The 22,483-nt window shown below is 37.5% G+C and overlaps 1 protein-coding gene across 1 annotated transcript in view; it reads left to right on the top strand.

The window, feature by feature from the left end:
• LOC149806983 (inactive pancreatic lipase-related protein 1-like) overlaps window positions 1-22,483 on the top strand; it is a 57,852-nt gene that overhangs the window by 33,635 nt on the left and 1,734 nt on the right. Inside the window, exons 5-9 of the mRNA XM_089949510.1 lie at window positions 16,684-16,738; window positions 19,611-19,906; window positions 20,675-20,909; window positions 21,358-21,459; window positions 21,713-21,835. Coding sequence (XP_089805636.1) covers window positions 16,684-16,738; window positions 19,611-19,906; window positions 20,675-20,909; window positions 21,358-21,459; window positions 21,713-21,835 — 811 coding nt within the window. The remainder of the gene's footprint in view (window positions 1-16,683; window positions 16,739-19,610; window positions 19,907-20,674; window positions 20,910-21,357; window positions 21,460-21,712; window positions 21,836-22,483) is intronic.

Raw genomic sequence — 22,483 nt, 5'->3', positions numbered from 1 at the left:
AATAATGAGCGCCTAGCGAGGCAGCTGTTAGTACCACTTTTATAAATCTTTGAATGACCCGCCCGGGGTTCGAAAACAAGACCTCCCGCATCAGAGGGAGACTCTCTAACCACTAGGCCATCACTTATCATAATGAATTTTCAGGATATTCTAACGTGTAAGCGTTTAGTAATCTGAGATACAATTAGTTGTATTAGGTGTTTAGGTCAGTGTTTCTTTGGTGTGTGGCGTGAATTAACATTATTCGGCTAGGAAAGATTTACTGATGGGTTATACAAGTGTGAAAATGAATATCATGAAAGTTTGAAATGAGTTTTGCGACTGTGAGGACATTAGGTGATTACAAAATAAAGGTTTTAGAATTTGTTGATTTAAAAACCTTTATGTGACAACTGTTGCCTTTTCATTCTGAGGAGCAAGAAAACGTCGAACTGAAGCCAGATACACGCATATGGTATTTTATTCGTTAGGTAGTATGATATCTTGCATGTAACAGTATTAAAATGAAATCGGTCGTTCTGGGTAAGATAATATTCTTCAATTTAAGTTTGTTTTATATTGTTAACCTTTATCTTTGAAAACCTTTAAAAACTATGATGATATATTGCAAGCAACAAGGTTAGTTCGCGAAACGTGGAATGTAAATGTAGCTTACAAATGAAGTAACGGGTTCATGGTGTTTGTATGAAAAGGACTGCTTTGAAAGCATTTATATTTTACATATGAGCTGTTAAATATTTCTCATCCCTATATGTATGATAACTGAAAGTTAAAAAAGCTGGTCTATTATTTTACCGAAAAATATGTTTTGGCGAATTTATTCAGTGAGCACAAATATTAAACTATGTATTCACTCTGATGCTACTGATATGAGTGGATGACTTTGTACACGTATCACAGTACTAGATCTAAAAAGAAACCCCAGTTTACTTATGCCGTACATGCAAATTATTTATTTTCTTACCGCGTTCGCTTGGAATTGACTTCAGTAGCCTTTCACACAGTGACAACATCGGACGTGGTTTTCTGGATGACGTACGTGTCTGAACGACACAGTGCCATCTCAAGCTCTCTTAAGACACCAACTGTCTGTTTTTTTTTCTTGCAACTTTTTTCTCTCGTAGTAGGGTTTGAATCGAAGGGTCGTCAAGATGTATGAGGTGTTTAAGACTCACCGCAGTCGTGGGGTTCCTATACGTTTGCCTTTCACTTGCCTTGTGAAATATACCAAGTCGTTATGACAACAAGAGGTGGAGAGGGTATATATGGAGAGAAAGAACTTGGTTAAATCATTTCTGAATCAGCAGTCGAGATGAAACGATCGCACGATTCCAGTGAGAGGAAAAGAAGAATGAAAGAGGCAGCTACGTGACGTACCGCCTCACACACAAAAATAAGTGTTCACTCAAATCCAAGACATGAGCGAACCTCAACCAACATCTTCCACGTCTGCGACCAGACAGAGAGTGCCTACTCCAAAACAAAGTTCACCAGTATCGCCCGAAAAAGTATTACCACATTCGAGAGACGGAAAAGCGCTCCTCTAGAAAATTTAGATCTACGGCTTACACTTACACGGTGAAGTTTAAAGATTTCAAGTCCGACGTACCGCTGGAGAAAGCAGAAGAGTTCATCACCGAGGTGTGGGATTCTTTATTAATCACACTGAAGCGACAATGTGAAGCCAAAGAAGACGACCGCTTGAGACTTTCCATTCATCACGACAGTTTGAAGTCACCCGTTTGGATCCAATTTAGCAAGCCCAGCAGAATTGACTCCTTCTAAAGTCATCGACAAGATTCAACACTTGTAACAATCCAATGACATGTTTCACATTACCGATGGAAAAGCGACAGTGTTTATGGCCCACGTGTCTCTTCCCCAAGGGACAGAAAGCAATAAAGTATTATTGGTGGACGACCTTCGCAGCACCAAAAAAAGCCTCGTCCAAATTAACAACCCTCAAGACCAGATGAGTTTAGCCCGTGCCATCGTCGTAGGACGTACGTATGCCGATAGGAACGACAAGGTAGAATGGAAAAGAACCTGGAAAACTAACAATCGGACCGAGCCAAACAACGAAGTGAACCAGAACTCCTGTTACAGCAAGCAGGATTCCCCAAAGGCACACCCTGCGGCATTCCTGAAATGCAAATACTGCAAGATGTCTTAGCTCCAGGCTACACATTAAAAGTGCACCTCAAGAAGTGCGTGGACCTCCGTTGTTTCGAGGCAAATATTTCAAAGACGGAAAATACATTCACATCTATCATCACAATGAACATTTCGATACCATTACAGTATCACTGCATTCTTGCGAGAAATGTAACTATGGCTATAACAATCAAGAGCAACACAAACATTGTGGATCAAAAATGCTCAAAATGTTTGGCCTCTCAACCCTGTCTAGGCGAAGACAACAGCGAGTGCATTGCCCTACTTGCCAACGCACTTTTGTCAGCTCTACCTGTTACCAACAGCATCTAAAAACGCAAGGTTGACAGCGACAAAGTGCTTGTCAACTTCTGAAATTGTGCCTTACTGGTGGACAAGGAATACGTACCAATAGTACCACGGCACACGTATGTTCAGGAAAGAAACGATGTCACATTTGTCACCAAAACGTGGACTTGGAACACTAATGCTACATTCCAAAATACCAAGAGGAAGATGATCAGAAAAAAGGCAATATCATCTTTTTCGATTTCGAATGCATGCAAGAGACTGGCATTCACATTCCTAATTTCTGCGTGGCTCTTCGAGCGTGCCAGAAGTGCATACAAGAGCCTATCTTTAGTCATTGCTCTCACTGCAGTAAGATTCCTGGAGGACGTGAAAAGATATTTATGGGACCGAACACGCTAGCCGTATTCGCCCCCGTGGATCTTAGACCCCATCGACGACGCGTGGAGCCAAGAGGACATCGAACGTTACGGAGATTGTCATCGCCATGCCACAGTGATGGCTCACAATTTCTCGGGATATGATGGGCAGTTTCTTTTGAGATACTATACGGAGCAAGGCACCGAACCTCCTAAAGTGACTTTGAACGGAGCAAAAACATTTCCATGCAAGTGGGACAAGTACAGTTTAAAGATTCAATGAGTTACTTGGCCTTGCCTTTGAGCCGAATGCCTAAAACATTTGAAATGACAGAAATGGCCAAAGGTTATTTTCCTCACTTTTTCAATACCGAAGCCAATCAACATGCCATTTTAGCCCATTTGTCTCAGGCTTACGATTACGACATCGACAACATGCGTACCGAACAATGAGAAGCTTTCTATGCTTGGTACCAGGCTCACGTCTCGGACCCCTTCGACTTACAGGAAGAAATGTTAAAGTATTGTCGTTCCGACGTGGACATTTTACGACGTTGCTGTGGAAAATTTCGAGAACTCTTCATGGAACACAGAGTATCGATCCTTTGAAAGAAGCCTGCACCATTGCCGAAGCATATGTCTTAGTATACCGTCAACGATTCATGCCTAAAAATACCCTGGTTGTCATCAACTCTCAAACGACCAACTTTGTCAAACGTCAATACTCGGTCAAAGTCCTACGCTGGTTACATTACTTGTGCGACAAGGATGACAAATGGATTCAGCAAGCCCGCAACGGAGTAGGTGAAAAGACGATCGGAACGTATTCAGTGGATGGCTGAGACTTAGAAAATCCCAAGATCGTGTACGAGTTTAACGGTTGCTTATTTCACGGATGTGTCCTCTGCTACCCTGAACGTAACACTAAAATCAGTTTTTACAACGGACCATGGAAGACTTGTACGAGACCACTTGCCAGCGGCGCTTGAAGTTAGAACAACAATGATACCAAGTGGTGGAAATGTGGGAACACGAGTACGATCACCGTTTGAAAACTGATCCCGAATTTAAACGCATCGTAGACAGTTACAAGCTGGTCGACCCCCTGAACCCGAAGGGCAGTTCGTACAGAGGAAGGACAAATGTCACATGTTTGCTGTACCAAACCAACGAGGAGAAAGGAGAAGAAATCAAATAATTGGACGTATGTTCGCTGTATCCTTACATGTGCAAATATTATCGCTTTCCTGCAGGGCACCCGCAACTGCTGATGAAACACGTCGACCTGGACAACATTCAACAATACGAAGGATTGATCAAGTGCAAAGTCTTGCCTCCCATGGACTTCTAACATCCCGTGGTACCTCACCATTGCCAAGAAAAACTGATGTTTCACTTGTGCCGTACTTGTGCCGAAACGTGTAACCAAGACCAGCCTTGCCAGCACACCCAGGAAGAATGCACCTTGACGGGAACGTGGGTCAGCTTGGAATTGTTTAAAGCTCTGGACCAGGGATACCAACTTTTAGAAGTGTACGAAATTTACAACTTTCCCAAGATACAAAAATACCACAAGGGCGACGAGACTCAGAAAGGCATGTTCGCAGACTACGTGGATGCCTTTTTGAAACTGAAACAAGAAGCCAGTTGCTATCCTTCCTGGTGCCACACTTCGGAAGACAAAAAATCTATGCAAATAAAAAAAGAGAAGGAACAAACATCATTGACCTTTTTCACCACCATACCGTCACAGCAAAGTGAGTCCAAGATGGGAAAGGATTCAGTAGACCTAAAGGAGTATTTTAGCATCCAAATGACTCGAGAAAATATAAGACTTACACCTACACGGTGAAATGTAAAGACTTTGCGTCTGACGCTCCAGACGAGGAAGTAGCAGGTTTCATTACAGACCTACTTGACTCACTGTTACAGGAATTCACATGGCATTGCCAAGTTAAAGATTGAGGTCGTTTGAACCTATCTATGTATCACGCCAGTTTGAACTCGCCTGTATGCCTTTGGTTTAGCGCACCTGCAGAACTAACTTCTTCCAAACTTTTGAGGGCTTTAGAAGGCGTGCGGACGATGAGACAAAAATTTGACATCACCTATGTAAAAGTGAATATTCATATGGCATATGTTGTACTCCATGGGAAGAAGACGATGACTGCACTTGATCTGCTTACCGATAAGTGTACCTAGCACGATGGACATAACAACAGATTTACAAATGACCTGGAGTAAGTGAGAGGAAACGTCTACGCTGGGAAACAAATGGTAGCTGACCAGATTTTTAACAACGTGTGCAACGGATATATAGAGAGAAACATAAATTTTGTCCTATTTGATTGGTTGTTACTTGTTTTGTTTTAAATTTTTCTTATAAATGTACATTAAATGTACATTAAATGTAAATACGTTGCCAATGAAGTGATTTTAGAAAGAAGTGAACTTTAATTTGAAACAGTAGTTTAGTAGAACCAAGAACTCAGCAACTGGTAAAAAGGTTTATTTCATGTCCAAATGTGTATGTATTAAATGGATATTGCTTAGACCAAAGCACAGGCCAGAGAGCCCGTGTATATACATGAATAAATGTTTTGAACCCAAATAATAGACTTTTCTTTTTCGAATCTCTATTCTATCTGTGAGTCTTTCTTTAGAACACTTCTGTCCTCTTTTCTGTGTGTTTAGATGTGTATTTGTATAATTGTCCCTATCAACCCTTTGTGCTCACAAATACATTTCACCCTATAAAAGGTTTTGACCCTATAAACCTCATGACGCCACCCAGTGTTCAATTCCCATTGACCTCCAGGTGACATTCCCTTGTTAAATTCCCATTGACGCCAATTTTGATATACCCATTTTTAAAGTTAAAGTCCATTTGAGGCTAAAGTGGCCCAGGGGGTCTTGTAATGCTGATTCCCACTGACGCTATAAATTTTGACTCTAAAGTGTTCCAGGGGTTTTTGTAATGATAATTCCATTGACGCTAAAGTGTCCCCATTAACTACTATCGGGCACGGACAAGGAATTTTATAAACTCTTGAACAATTTGGTATTTGGTAAAACCATGGAAAACATACGAAAACGAGTAAACGTCGAACTCGCCAGCGATGTCGAATGTATAAATATGCTGCTAAACGATCTTACCTTTGTCAACATGAAAATATTTGACGCGAACTTGGTGGCGTTTCACAGAAAGAAAACTTAGCTGGTCATATATAAGCCCATCTATTGCTGGTTTACGGTCTGGAACTGTCCAAACTGAACAAGTACAATTTCCGTTACAGATACATCAAAGCGTGCCATTGATTCAAGGCCAGTTTGTTGTTTACGGACACGGACAGCTTATGTTACGTTATCAGCACCGAGGATCATTTCACGTTCGAGGACAAACGCTTATTCGACTTATTCGACTATCACTAATCCAGTCCTTTTTACTACGGTTCTAACATAAAGATCATCGAAATGTTCAAGGACAGAACGAACTCTGTGCCCATAGTGGAATTTGTCGGGCTGCTCAGTAAAATGTACTCGACCATATCAGCTAGCGGAGACGTCAAACTATGCTAAAGGAATCAAGAAAAGGTCGTTCAAATTCTCTCAGGAATAAATATTATCTGGAGGGCCTTGGAGCACTCACACTGTTCTAGAAAATGCACACTATCCGATTGATTTGCCATAAGTTATTTGCATACTCAATCAACAAAGTAGGGTTAAGTTGACACGATGATAAACTTTACGTTATGGATGAAGGTATTATGACTATTGCATATGGTCATTAAGATACTAGACAACCTGGTCAAGACGATATGCTTGATATGCTTGGCTCAATGTTGATAGACTAGGTGGGATGAGGGTGACCGCTTTGATTTTTACTAGGCCAGGCTGAAGCTGCTTTTCACATCGTTGCGACTAAAAGCACGAGGAAGAGCTTACAATTGTCAAAATGAACCTTAAACAAAAATGTCAGAATAAACCTGTTTCAGTGGGTTCGGAACTGCTGTTTTGTATACTACTAACAACAGGCCTAGAAGAAGAAGCAGGTAGAGATGGAATTCGATCCATCCTTGTCAGTGTATGTAGAAATAATAATGAAAACTAGCATCATGTATGCCTATCGGATAGTGTCGATGGAAGCCAAAGACTTCGAAGTCAATAAAACGGAACATGACGGAGGTGGGATGTTTGTGGGATTTTTAGCCATCTGTTTCTTTTTTTCCGATGAACGCTTGCACATGAGCACTTGTTGGTTTCTTAGTACTTTCAAATCTGGACTATTGTAATTAACTTCTATCTGCTTCGTCCCTATATCCTCTCCAGAAACTTTTAAACGTTCAAAGCAAGAGTACGAATAACAAAACACACAGCCATTGCTATATGACATTCACAGGCTAGCCGTTCAATTTAGAATTAAACATAAGATCGGTTCACTATGCTACATTTCGTTGACTGGTTCCAGTCCAATACAGCTTTCTTACCTCACTGATGTGTACACCACATCTAGAAACATACGCTCATCTTCCTACACTCGTAATCATTGTTTCTACTGTTAAAACGAAGTCATACAGAGAATGTTCTTTATCGTACCTGGGCCTAGCTAAATGGAAGGAGTTGCTCTTAGCTCTTAGAGACAAGGATTATGTGATCTCATTCAAGAGTGTCCTTAAAACTCTCATACTGTGACTACAATAATATACTTAAAGTAATGATGTTTACTTGCTTCAGCATGCTTTTATTTTGTAATTGCATGGTGTTTTTGCAATGTTGTCGATGCATACGTTTTTGTGTGCATATTTAATATCGGGCAGCCCTTAGAGCTGCTAAAGATAAGTAGCTGTATTAAGCCTATATTATTATTATTATTATTATTATTATTATTATTGTTGTTGTTGTTGTTGTTGTTTGACCACTTGTCAAGAAAAACACACACAGTTAGGCATACCACATTTCACTCCAGCCTTGGAGTTGGACTATGAGGCTCTTAAATAACGTCCAGAAAAGCCATTCGAAAAAACAACCAAGTTATACCTTGAGTCCTCAGATTGGTACTGTAGAGATCGGACACGACCTTGAAAAAAACAACAACACTTACTTATGTGGCGATATGGATGTTTCTTTCTGAGCATAAAACAAATAACCCCTTTTCTTGATTGTTTTAGGGTCATTGGTATTTTTTAATCTTTCAGTGATATAATACAATAATATATTAAAGGCAATAGCTGGAGAAAAAGAGTAATTTCATGTGGCTGCCGAAATGGTGATACCTGTGAAGAAATCAATGGGTACTCAAGCAGTTTTCGGCTTAGACAAATAGACAACAAACAGGACACAATCTAATTTTATGCGAGAAAATCATTTAATATTCCATTAATCAGAAATCACTTGCAGAGAAAATACAAAATTAGCATCTTCCAGTCTAAAGGCAAGATACAAGTTGCATACCCAATCGACAAGACGGCTACCGCTCACTTCTTAAGTTCATATTGGTTCTTGCGCAACATAACATAACGATTTTTAAATGAACATCACAAAAGAGGCATGTAGGAGACTATATTCTCTTTGTATTTGTAAAATTATCTAACAGTGCATTGTTAATTTTGCAAACCCTAAAGTAGATTGTATGGCCCAGAACATTTTGATTGTCTGATCTGCCATTTTAATTACATTTTTCTGGTTATGTTTAACCAGCTGTATACATTATGCCGCTTGACACTAAGTCAATAAGTAATAAGTAACATCAATAAGTAAACCGCTAAAGAGAGCACTTTGCCATATTCAAGGCGCTATACACCTAACGTCAGCGAAAAGTATATATTAGTTATAACCGAAATCTCGTCGTGATACTACAACTAGCAGAAGCAAGCTTAAAAATGCCAGGTCATTAACCAATATTTCACTCTGAACATGAAATCAGCTCTCAGCTAAAAAAAATTTTAAGTGTAGGGCTCTTTTGGTATGTGGAATGCTCGAACGCATATTATAATAAATTGCTTGAGACAAGGTTGATATAGCAATAAATTTCCTATTTTTTGTTGCCTACCAATATGGCAATGTTCTTCAAAGATTGTTGTGTCAAGACCAGCAACCTAGCAAATATTTACATTTTAGGTTTTAACAAACTAACTATGTTATATAGTTTTCTACTGTACAATGATCATAACTGAAGGCCTAGAACACGAATAAAGATCTAAAACGTATAGCGATATTTTGTTTTCATCGAGACGGACGTTTTAACGATATTACTCGTCTTAGGGTGTCATATTTTACCAATGAAACACCTAAACATAGATAACAAGAAGATAATTTTAACAATTTTGATTGTGATTAGTTTGGGCATATGTCTCAACGCCTGTCCACATGAATGAAACATCTAACAGTAGTACTGGTGGTCCACGACATTTAGATGCAGAACTGAAAGTCTTATTAAATGAGGCAAGCAGTGTGCAAGGCAGTTACTCTTCTTGATAATTCATTTAAAAGCTGGTGCAAAATTAGACCGCTTTGAGATCTTATTTATTGGTCGCCTGTTACTGAGTGTCAGCATCGTATGGAGCGGACGCGCTGCGGATTGACCCCGAGTCAGAAAACCATTTCTCAGTCGGCTCTGATGAGCTCGCTTGACAGCGATACACAGCGTATACAGAAGTACAATTCGGTGATCGGGACGATGATAGTATCTTTGTAGTTCCTGAATGAAAAACACCAACATTTTAAAAGCCTTACGTTGAATCTCATTTATTCGAACTGAACGCGTTTATTGCCGTTACCCCTCTAACTGACGTGATTCTTTCGGCTGTTAAGTACGCAGCCTTTAAGTCAGCATTGGGACTGCGCTGGACATGCTGACAATAACCTCGCGGGGAGGGATTTAACCCTGGGAGAAGCGAGGATGATGACTCAGAAACGTCCGCAACGTCAACGTGATGAAAGTAATGAATAAACAACTTTCTGGTCATGATGTATATCCCTAACATCCTGGAAGTGTGTTTTGGGGTGGGACAGTCCAAGAAGTTTACCCCTGGGGTATGGGAGTGTCCTGCTCAAGTGTATTTGAAGTCGATCTAACAAGATAACCAGGTTGGGGTATGATTATAAGGAAGAATGCTAGTGATGGTAACAAAAATAAAATGTTAATTTATGAATGATTCACTGGAAAAGATCATGTACAATTCGTGCGCATACAAGATCCAAATGTTGGACAGTTAACATAATATGCACGAACCTGATAATGCAATGTAAATGAAATGTGAATTAATACGTAAGAAAAGAACTTTAAAAAGTACAGAGATATATGATTCAAAGTGATTTCACACAATGAAATCTAATAAAATTCACGTAGACGTCGACAATTTTCACAAAAATAACAATAAATCATATGGTTCAATCAAATACCATATTGTTACACGCACACGGGTATTTACTTGACCGAGCGGTTGTCAAACCCTGGCGCGATTCTCGCTAGAAGTCATAAGTTTACCCCGACTTTCCAAAGACTTCCATACAACCTCAGTTGTAAATTAGAAAGCCCGACGTGTCCATTCTATACATAAATTTTCCTCTAATTAATGCAAGACCACAGATAAACCAAACTGCCAACTATCTATCAACCGCACATCTGCGTGTTTTGGCTTCATTATCCGTGCCACCAACTAGGGTTTCTGGTAACTGTTTAACAGTAACAGTAAAACAGCTGTTTTTCGTCCAAAATCAAAAAACAGTAAACAGCTGTTTTTTTTCTAACTGTTTTAATGTTTCTAACGGACATTGAGACATTGGATTTCGACGCTCTCAAAACTCTTCTGAAGGCAATAGAACCTGTGAAACTTGCTGTTGAGAATCTAAGTCGAGAAGACGCGACGTTGATGAGTGCTGACACAATTTTAGAATTCATGTTCAACAAGCTCTCTAACCTGAATAATGACATTAGTACCAAGCTCATGGAAAATTTGAAGTGTCGCCTTGAAGAGCGATTGAACAATGATGTCATGAACCTCCTGCGCAGTCTCAAAGATCCATCTGTCGCCCCGTCAAAAACTACGCTAAATTTCGCAGGAAATCTAGCGTCTCGTCTATTTGAAGTCAACGATGTAGAAGATGTCGAACAGTCGTCAAATGATGCTGAAAGTGTGAACTTGTCTCTTCAAGATGAATTGAATTTGTTGCTTCAAAAAGATGGATCATCAATTGCAGTCGGAGGGCAAGACAGTTTCAAATGGCTCAAGTCCGAATTCACGCTCTTCAGGAACTCTGGCCAGTGCACTGAAAATCTCCAGAAATTGTACAACGCAATTCTATCCATTAAACCGACATCAACGGACGTTGAAAGAGTTTTTTCGGTCTGTACGAATTTCTGTACAAAATTAAGATCGCGTCTCTCAGACAAGTCGCTTAATGCACTTGTATTCTTGAAATATTATTATAAGCAGTAAAAATGTATTGATTTAGAACTTATCACGAAAGATATATAATAAAAAGGTGTTCATCACAAAAATAAGCTATTGACTGTAAAATTAGTGAAAATATGAAAAAAACAGTAAAAACAGCTGTTAACAGCTGTTTTTTGAAAATTGAAAACACTAAACAGCTGTTTTTCAAAAATTACTGTTTTTCAGAAACCCTACCACCAAGCGTTCACGCCTTAGAACATATATGAGTACTCCCTAACAGTGGGAACTATTTTAACTCCGCCACCTTAGGCCAGTCAATGTACATTTCGGCAATATAACTGCACCATATTCGCCCACATGGCGACATAAACGGTGTCTGCCAAGTCCCTTTTTATTTATTCCCTTGTGTAATTTACTAGTTTAATACCGTAAGCACTGTCCTTGCAGTCACGCTACCAATGTACACCGCTAGATTTTAATATGGACTATTTTACGACAGGGACATTCATTCGGTTTTGGTCGGAATTCACTACTAGTGAACCAGGACATCATGGAAACACACTAACACTTCACTCCGTGACGTTTGCTCCTAACAATTAGCTCATTAGTTCGGGCCAGGAATATTTCCATGGTGCCGAATTCCAATAATCACACAAGTAATCACACAAATCTAATAATTGCTTAAAACAGGGCGCTATAACCAAGTGCGCATACTCTGAATTTACTACAATATGTTTTACTCAAATAGTAAAATGTTGTGTTTTACTCAAATAGCGAAATGTACGAGTTTTTCAGTCAAATAATGAAATGTGAACGCTATATCGGGAGTACCCACCACCAAGGATCCGCCCCTCCTAGTCTGCCATACGATCCGTATTGTTCTCTTTAAATTCGTTGGTCCAGAAGCCTTGGATTGGCAATACTATTCTTCTTCCGGCCAACGTCCTCCCCGACGGCAGCTCACTGGGTACAACAGAACCCATATTAGCTCACGGCTAAACAACACCTACAATGTGGTGTATATATGGATATACAGCATATCACTCCGTCACACCCCCAACACAACACCACTTGGCTACCAGTCACAATCAACCATCTGTCAATCACTGGTCAGTCAACCCATCAGGTAAGAAGTGGTTAAAATTTCCACCACCATCAACCAGCAAATCAATCAGCTTTACAGCTGGTCGATCAATCACTCACTCCACCAATCAATCAGCTGAGAATATATCCAAATCCGTGTGCTACAAATGACAGGAGCATGTATAATAACAAGTAATAACGTTATGGACTGTAAACTTGAGTTAATTATTTTGTACTCATTATATTATCGGGCCAACTATACAAAGCGATAAACAGGTTCAGAAGTGAACCTGTGTCCCATAAGAATCTTAAAGTACTAAACGCCCCTTAATAAAATGCAACGTTATTGAGAATATACATCATTCTGTTAAATCACATACAGGTACACTATGACATAGACTATAGCATTGCAATATATAAAACAAGTCAGAGGTACAGAAGAGCCATCGACAGGTCTGGAGAGATCTTTCGTTGGTTCTAAAAGTTCAGCTGCCGAGTCCTGTCTCGCAAAGTGGTGCAGAAGACCATTAAAATGTCAGTCGGATTCCACAGTTCCTCAAAGGAACTCTTGCTACGGCACGCAGAAATAGCTTTGTGCATTTCCTAGGACTGGATTCTGAGTTGAGGTGCATTCTCGTTTATCGGGTTTATAATACGCTCGTCATTGGAAATGTAGTCTTTCTGAACATCCTTGTAGAATGCATGCTCTGTGATCCTACATTTCAACTGCTAACGTTTGCGCATGTGCCTTTGCTTATGTTCCCATCACTTCTGCCTTAAATATTGTAATCACTGCATCAACTGCGCGCAATCGGTCTAGTCCTTACACCAGTATCCACGGCGCTTCGTGGGTCGTGCGGCAAGGAGTTAGGAAACCCTTCAGTACTTTATACTGTAAGCGTATTGAACTGGCACGATTGACATGTACCATTTCTAGTGGTAGGATATTCTTTACTACCGTACTTTGTAAATGAACAATAATTATGCATGTGTATTTGACGCTCATCATTTGAAATCGGCCATCTTTATAGATTATCTCTGATGATCTGCGCTCGCACAATCCCCGACCCAAAGACAAGCTTACGTTCTTTCATTCTGTAAAGCTTCTAAGCGTGAAATTTACAGCAATAATTTATGTAACATTTGCAGGACCAGGTATGCTGGTAGTGTTGCACACTTGCGGCTCCCCACCCACATATATGTTCTTCTTTTCATATGAAAAGAGTTATTAATTTTGCCATAATAAACAATCTCAATAATTATATGTACAAGGTAAATTTGTAAAATGTTGCTGTCCTAAAATTATTCTACAATATTGACATTTCTTTCTATCTGAAACAACAATGAATATGATGTAATGTGTTTACAACGTCTTGTTTATGAGGGAAAAGTACTAAAGAATTTACAAACAGCTATACACCGGGAAATGTCTTGAGAATCCCGTTCTATTGGCAAGTTGACACGTTGGGTAGCAGACGATTTTGTACGTGTGGGACAACTTCTTGTAAATTTGAAACTAGGTTTAAGATGCAGAATTTTTAAGGTATACATTTCCATCTTTAAAATAATGTATTTATTTATATGATTCTAAAAGATACAGAGTAGATAGGATTTTCTGGGTTACAGGTTCAAGAAGGTCACGGAGTGGGTCTTCATGTTGACATTTAGAAACCACATTCTTATAGAGCCGAAATGTGGGCCATTTTTGTACAATTTACGAATATCACTTTTCTTAATTAAATTACGATCATTTTTTTCTTGATACAAAATGGATTTTTTTAACCCAAAATAACACATGATCGAATGTTTACGGAAATGACGTATCGTTGCGCAGAAGTACCTGACAAGCAGAATTGGCCAACATGGTGGTATACATGAAAAATTGCGTACTGAAAAGAAATCTTGTTTGTTTATGTTGTATAGAAAATGTATGGTCATGAAGTAAAACTATTACTGTGTATGTCAAAAAAAAAGAATAAGAGAACACAATAAAAAGTAAAACAATTTATTCTGTATTTGTTTACATCATAAAATAGCACACATTTCTTCGTTCATATATATAATCTCCTCTGTCGTTCTAGCCACAGAAATATCAATACAAACACCATACTCAAAATACTACATTCATTTACCTCAGCCAGTACCAGGCGAACGCAAAATATGTTATGACGTTATGACTGAAAGAATCGTTGCAAACAGTCGTAACATATTCATATATATATATATATATATATATACACACACACACACACACCCCGCAGATTGTCTTACAATTTCTTGTACTGCTGTCTGTATCGAGTTTTCTCAAGTTATCGTCTTGATTAATCCGGTATAAACGTTTTCAATTATTCTCAAATATCATTTGCTTGGTAATTTGACTACCCCACAGGTGATAATGAACGGAACTAGAACATACTTGACAAGCTGAGTTCGGACGTTCTTGATTCATATATAGGCCATTGACCATTTAAAACAACTTTATGGGCGGAGCGTCGGGCTTTATTTGAGATAAGATGTTATTGTAATTTACTTCTGTCTGGTTCGTCTCAGAATCTACTACAGAAACTTCAAACGTTCAAAGCACCAGCAAATTATCCAACGAATCAATAACATGCCAACACATTGTTTATAATTATAGGTTACTGCATTTGTATGGGAAAATAGGAACGAGTTTTCGGAATGAATACTGCACGAACTTCTGAGTGCAGTATATCCTTCCGACAAAACGAGTTCATATTTTCCCATACAAATGCAGTAACCTTTTTATTATATGTTCATTTTTTTATTCTACCTAAGGCTTAATTATATAAACAAAATACACTACAAGAAACAACGTAGATCAATGAATGCCGTATTCCAAACTAAATACACAAGCGCAGATTTGACATTACAAAATGACATCATTATTAATGCGCACATAGCTCCGCCCAGATAAATTTAAACTTAGTCGCGCGGTCGACATAACTTTCGAAAGAAAATGGCGTGTCTAGTTAAAATTGAAATTTGCAGTCATATTGTGAATGAATGCGCATTGCAACGACTTTTCCATTTGATCTGGAGTGGATATATTTTGGTATTTTTGTTTCGATTCGACGAAAGTTTGTGATTTTGGACTGGATTCATCTGTGCAAATTATACATGAAATACATCGGATTGAAGTGGCGCGGGAGAAGCTTGTTTACGTCTGCAAATGTGTTTCTGTTTCTGTCATTGAATGTTTAAAATCATAACGTGGGAAAAATATGAAGTCTTTCAATTGCAATTTTCAAAAAGACGCTATGGAATTTAATGTGTATTTCATTTTGAGTGCAGTAAGGAGGATGCAATTGCACTTATCATCGAAATTACAGCACTCTTTCGAAATGTGTAATCCAGATTGAAAACATATGACATGGCTCATGTAATTCGGATTTGCAGAATTAAGAAAAAACATTTTGAGGAAATTCAGGATGTAAAACTGTAAGTATATTTTGCCATTCTTATCACCAACTAAAGAAAACAGTCCTTGTTATTTGTAAGGACCTAATCCGTCATTTATATAAGGTAGCTAGCCTAAATCCGTAATATTGTATCAACGCACAATGTCCAGACAGCTGGGTTTTTTTGCAGTCCACGAAACATGTTTTAGTTTATTCAGAAACAAATTTAAACTACCACAACGTAAAGAGCCTCTTACGCGAGTGTACATGATTTGTTTACAAATCAAAAGTACTGGCGTCTGAGTCCATTGTTTATTTACAAAAGAAAGTAGTTCCTTTATCCACGTGAATGCTATATGTGTATTGTCGCGCGCGTTCAGTATCGGGGAATATTGAACGATTCTGACAATGTAAAGTTAACGTGGGAACAAATGAGCATATAATAAGAAGATATATTCAACTCAAGTTTATTTCATAGATTCTTAAAAATTTATTTTGGCTGCTAATAATTAACACTTTCCGTTCTGTCTGGCGTATATTTATAATCTCTCTCTGTCTCTGTGTCTATCTATCTATCTATCTATCTATCTATCTATCTATCTATATATATATATATATATATATATATATATATATATATATATATATATATATATATATATATATATATATATATATATATAAACTATAATAAGCCTATTTGTCATTCTAATTCGAGAAATTTGATGGTCAGGGCCGGCGGCGTACAAATGACGAATATGAAATGCAAGAGTCTCAAGTATTAGATAATAGGAGATTTAATCTAACTGAAAGTCAATGTGGACTACACGACCAGGTGTTATTCGAAAAGCCCAAATAACAACATCACTATCCATTTGAGGAGGACCATACAAGCATTAAACCGGAACGAGTGAAATGTATATATAATCGGAAAGAGCTGGTAGTGTTTTTAGATAACGGCAGGTCAGGATGAAGATGAGAACTCCCTCCCGGATCTTGTTCATAGTAGTATGTCACAGTAAGTTTAAAATTACTGAAATTAAGATACTTATAACTTCTATGGAAAGTGATGCTGTAACCATTGTTTTCCAAAACAATAAAAGTTAACTGACCAGGAATATTACAATTTTCTGAGCAAGAAGTAAATCTTATATTATTCTGATACTGTCATCTTTTTATCTGCCTTTAGTGAATCCACTTTGCGATTTTGATAGTACTGGGTCCAACACGATTTTTACCTTTTGAGTTTTACGCCCTGACGCCAATTGGGTTATAGGACACCATTTTCCTGGTCTATATCCTTTTGGTAAGCAATGAACACTAAATTGATTTTGAATTATTGAAAGTTGTTTTGTTATCATACGTTTCTTTTATTAACCTCATGATGTAATATGTTAAAGTCATTCCAAATATTTTCAAAAATTCCGTAGTAAACCAATTTGATCCTGAAGATTTACCATATGTCATCAGTTTGATTAAATTAAGTATTCGAGCTAGCTGTATTTCGTCTTCCAACGAATCAGATTCCTGATTAGCTCGTTTTGTGACAGTAAAGTATCATAGCAGTTTGTCTAAATCAACGTCTATACTATTTCTGGATTACATATTACTGTACAAATTTCTAATTTCAATCAGAATTTGCTTTTGCTTTGATACAATTTCCTCTGAAGTATCTATTCTAATAATCGCTTCTTGTAATAAAATTTATTTTCCCTAAGACACAGACACACACGCATAACTTTGTCCTTTATCCTTTCGTACAATTTGGATCTGATTTTTTCTTGTACTTTAATTTCTCTAATTATGTATGTCAGTTCTTTTCTAACCAATAAATTTCGTTTACTAGGTTCCATTTTCATATTATCCCTTTCCTTTTATCTTATATGTAGCAAATGAAATAGTTGTGCCTCGTTATTCCATTAATACACTTATATAAATAGACGATTATCGATAGCTCATTGATATTTTTGAAATTATATACCTAGGCATTATTATTTTAATATTCTTTGAAATGGATGTCTTGTCCACAGATTATTCTCTTTTTGAAATCTGGCTTTATATGATCCATATCGGGTACGGACTGATTAATTGTGTGGATTATTACACATGAAAATATTATCAATTAACGGGCAATAAACGAACAAACGATAACGTATAACAGATATCATCGCATGCTTTAAGATTGATTATGAAAAATCTCTGATCCGCTAATTTAGGCACTTGGGCACATCTGTGTCGTTCGACACCTCACGTCCTCTATAGCCAGTGAAAAAAGAGACCTTTGTATTTTGGACTCCTCATAACAAATAGTGAATATAAGCTTGTGACAAACTGTATTGTAATAAAGCTAGAGAATATGCTATGTGTGGTTACGTATAGCTTATAGTGTTGTTAGATTGTAGTGTGTACTTGTTACTTATGGCATAATATCGATACTGGTAGAGTTTTTCCCAAACCGAGTATTTAGACGATTTCTACGAGCGGATGTCATAATGAGCAGCATTCACTGGACTTTATGGTAGCAGGATTAGTTTCTTATCATAATGAATTTTAAGTATATGCTGACGTATAAGGGTTTAGTACTTTGAGATAGCAACAATTCTTTGTTTTAGGGGTTGAGGTCAGTGTTTCTTTGCTGCGCTTTGTGAATTAACATTATTCAGTTTGGATTGTTTTTCTGATGGGTATACAATTGTGAATCAAATCAAATCATACAAGTTTGAAACCAGTTTTGCGAATGTAAAGGCATTAGGAGTTTGAACAGAAAGCAGTTTAGTATTTACTCATTTATGAATCTTTTAAATCATAACAACTGTTGCCTTTACGTTCTTAGGAGCACAGGGAATGTCGACCTTAAGCAAAAACCATCTGTTATTTTGTTCGTTCGGTAGTGCGATATCTTGCATGCAACAATATCGAAATAAAATCGATCGTTATGGGTAAAATAATTGTCCTAGACTTTAACTATTTTATATTTTTTTATATTGTTAACCTTCAACTTTGGAAGCCTTTTAAAACCTATGTTGATATATTGCAACAAGGTTAGTTCGCGAAACGTCAAAAATTATTAGGCTTACAGATACAGTAACGGATTCAAGGGTGTTTGTATGAAATTGTCAGCTTTGAAAGCATTTGTACACGAGCTATTAAGTATTGGTCATCGCTAAATGTATGATAACCAAACGTTACAGAAATATAAAGCTGGTCTCTTCATCATTTGCAGGAACCATAATGTTAATAAAGATTATATGAATACAAAAATGTTGCATGTTATCGCTTTTGGTGTTGCTTATCTTATTGAATAATACGTTTTGGCGAATTTATTCAATGAGCACAGCAATGAAACTATGTGTTTCGCTCGTGGGTCGGTGGTTCTTTCCGGTTTTTTTCTGGGTTCTTCCTCCATCATTAATACTGGCCGCCATGTATAGCCTATCTTGTGCTGAAAAATGGCGTTAAACCCTACAACAACAACAAGGTGCTGGTACGTGTCAATGACTTTGTACACGTAGCACAGAGCTAAATCTGCAAAAAGCCAGCTGACTTATGTCGTACATGCAAATGGGTTTCCTACACAGAATCAGAGATATAATTTTTATATAAAATAAATATAAAAAAAACATGCATAGGGTAATAAGCTGAGGAAGTTTTCCTTTTGTCATTTATTTACAATCAACGTGAAATTAATTTCATCTCAGTCTCTACGATTTCTCGTTTTTATTGCTAAGATACAGTAGAAAAAACCAATACGTTTCTAGAAGATTTATATACTGTTATGGTTACACAAAAGATTTTCTTCAGCATCATCAATTCATTCAATTTACTGTGACCATTATATTGAATATTGCATGGTCGCTGCATCAGTTAAGCTGCTCTTCTATTTATTTCAGGTTTCATCAAGGACTCTTATAGTGTTTGCTACGACGAAATCGGATGCTTCAAATCCGCAAGCCCCTTCTCCAATGCTTTATTTTTTCTACCTCAGTCACCTTCTGAAGTCGACGTCAAGTACAAGCTCTTCACCCGTCGAAATGCAGACAGCCTTCAGATTCTGACGAAAGACGCGGATGTCGTCCGGAGTTCCAATTTCGATGGAAGCAAAGATATCAGATTTATAATTCATGGTTATAAACATAGCACTACAAATCAGTGGGATATCAGGATGAAGGATGCAATCCTTCAACGGGCAAGCTGTTGTTTTCTATCTGTCTGTCTGTCTGTCTGTCTGTATGTATGTATGTATGTATGTCTTTATGTATGTCTTTATGTATAAATATATCACTGGCAAAGAAAATTGTGAAGGTTTTTGTATACAAAGGTTGATTGATAAAAATAAAAAAAATCTTTCGATGTGGCAGCTTCGGTGTAACCCTAAATAAAAAATTACCTTTCGACATTTTTCACTTGTTCGATCATTTTTTGTTCTCATGGCTTAAGGACATATAAAGTAAGCTGAACAAGAACCGCTGCTTGTATTTCTGTTTCCAAAGAAAACGGAAAGTTTCTAAATATATGTCTTTACAAAAGCTGAAAAATATGTCACATGAGAAGAGTATGTAAACGTTGATAGAAAGCAAAATCAAATGTTAGTATGAAAATGATATACCAAAAGTAAATATCTTTAGCTTTAGTACATTCTATGGCAGCATTTATCGCTTGTTTATTCCACAAATTTTCTTCAGCAGGGAAATAAAAAAAGGCATATCAAACCGCAAAAACATTATTCCTCTTTGAAAAATACTCCTGAAAATCTGATAATCACTGATATTTGGCTTTCGACATTTTTCTAATTACTCTTTAAATAGACTGTATTTTTCTATACAGTTTAAAGGTAACACGCTAAACGTTTTCAGACAAAGTTCCCACCAGAATAAAGGGTTTTGAGCCTCGAATCTTATCCGTGATAGTTTCTATAAACAGTACAAATATAAGAAATCTTCTATTATACAATCAGGAAGATGTGAACGTCATTCTCGTTGACTGGCTTAAGGGTGCACGGAAAGCAAACTACGCTCAAGCTGTAGCAAACACACGTGTGGTGGGGGCACTGCTTGCTCTTTTTATGAAAACACTTGACAATGTAGCAAATGGAAACTATTTTAGGAGAATGCATCTTATTGGACACAGTCTGGGAGCTCACGTGGCTGGATATGCAGGAGAAAGATGCCCGGGAACAGGAAGAATTACGGGTTGGTTTCATACTGTTGTAACACTTCATTTTAATTCTACTTTAAAGCACAGTATTTCTTTAAATGAGCTTCATGATGTAAATCCGTAATGTGTTTGATATATTAATTAATAAAATGGGAATGCATATAAAAATGCTTAGAACACGGCCCTGATTTGTGCCAAAGAAAGATATGCCGCATGAATTATCGAGCTCATTTTTGTTGTTTCCAGAATCTATTGATTACGTTTAATGGGTTATTGTTTTCAAAGTACTCGAAAATCTTATCGACACAACTATCGTGGAAGAGCTCCGACTCATAAAGTGTTTAGCTGAATATCACCCCCATTATGTCGTCAAAGAAATCATCATGTATTTTGGATCATCATAACATGTATCACAGAGACGATCAATAATCAATCGGAAGAGCGAAAGGTTTAATTTCAAAATTAAAAATATTTTTTTGGCAGGTTTGGACGTTGCTGGAACGTTATTTGAAGGTAGTGAACCAGCTGTTCGACTCGATCCTAGTGATGCCTCTTTCGTTGACGTGATACATACGAATGGACATGGTAATCTTCTGGATTTCTATATTTGGTTATACATTTTATTGACGGTGTTTGCTTTAGGGTCCTAGTCTTAGTATTAAGTGAACTATGAAAAATGAATCTAATAGAGGTATTATAAATAAAAATGATAGCAATGGAATGCGGCTGCATCTGATTTCTTAATATATTCGTGTGTTTGTTCAATCTTTGACTGATTTATTTATTAATGTTTTTATTTGCTACTAACCCATCTCCTTTTCCTTATTTGAACGTGAAGGTTTCGGCATGCGCTCTTCTGTTGGTCACGTGGACTTCTACCCGAATGGTGGACAAAATCAACCTGGATGCGAGAACAAATACCCAAGTATGTTTGCGCAACTTATCCATGGTCAGTTTAAAGGTAAGACATTTTCCTGCACACGATTCTATATATCATCAAAAGATTTATCCTGTTACCCGTCATATATATTTATAAATAGTTTGTTTTTCTATTTTATATTCTTAGAGACAGAGAATACTTGACAGCGTTTGAGAGTCAACTTTTGAAATCTACATGTGCCTTTCGAATAGAAATATAAACTGGTTATAGAACTGAGAAAAAAATAGTAACCTGATTGTCGTCCAGCATTGCTAAATACTAGCTTTACTGCCCCTGGTATAATTGTTTTCTCAATGTTACGTGACAGGAATTTCGAGAATTACCGGCCTTGTAGCGTAGTGGATTAGATACACAGACGGTTTTTGTTTCCTTTCTACAATTATTCTTAGATATCTTCATGGCAAGAATTGACGTAATTCCTGCCTTGTGTTTGGTTGCATTCCTTACCAATACTTATTAATTCAGTGTTCATGGGTCAATGACGATGAATAGAGAACAAATAGTAACCCTAATGGGTCATAGGGTGAATTTGTTGTTGAGCTTAATGTGGTGAATGCATGAGTTGCTGCACCAAGGGACTACATTCTCTGTTTCCATGCTTGGATTAGCATAGTTTAACAGATGTAAGAAGTGAATAAAATTCCAAAAAATCAAGGTTCAAGGTGTTGA

This window comes from Sinohyriopsis cumingii, chromosome 1 (assembly GCF_028554795.1).
Source record: "Sinohyriopsis cumingii isolate HCF-2022 chromosome 1, ASM2855479v2, whole genome shotgun sequence".
Lineage (NCBI taxonomy): Eukaryota > Metazoa > Mollusca > Bivalvia > Unionida > Unionidae > Sinohyriopsis > Sinohyriopsis cumingii.
The sequence above is the reverse complement of the archived record's forward strand: the minus strand, read 5'-3'. Positions and strand labels throughout refer to the sequence as shown.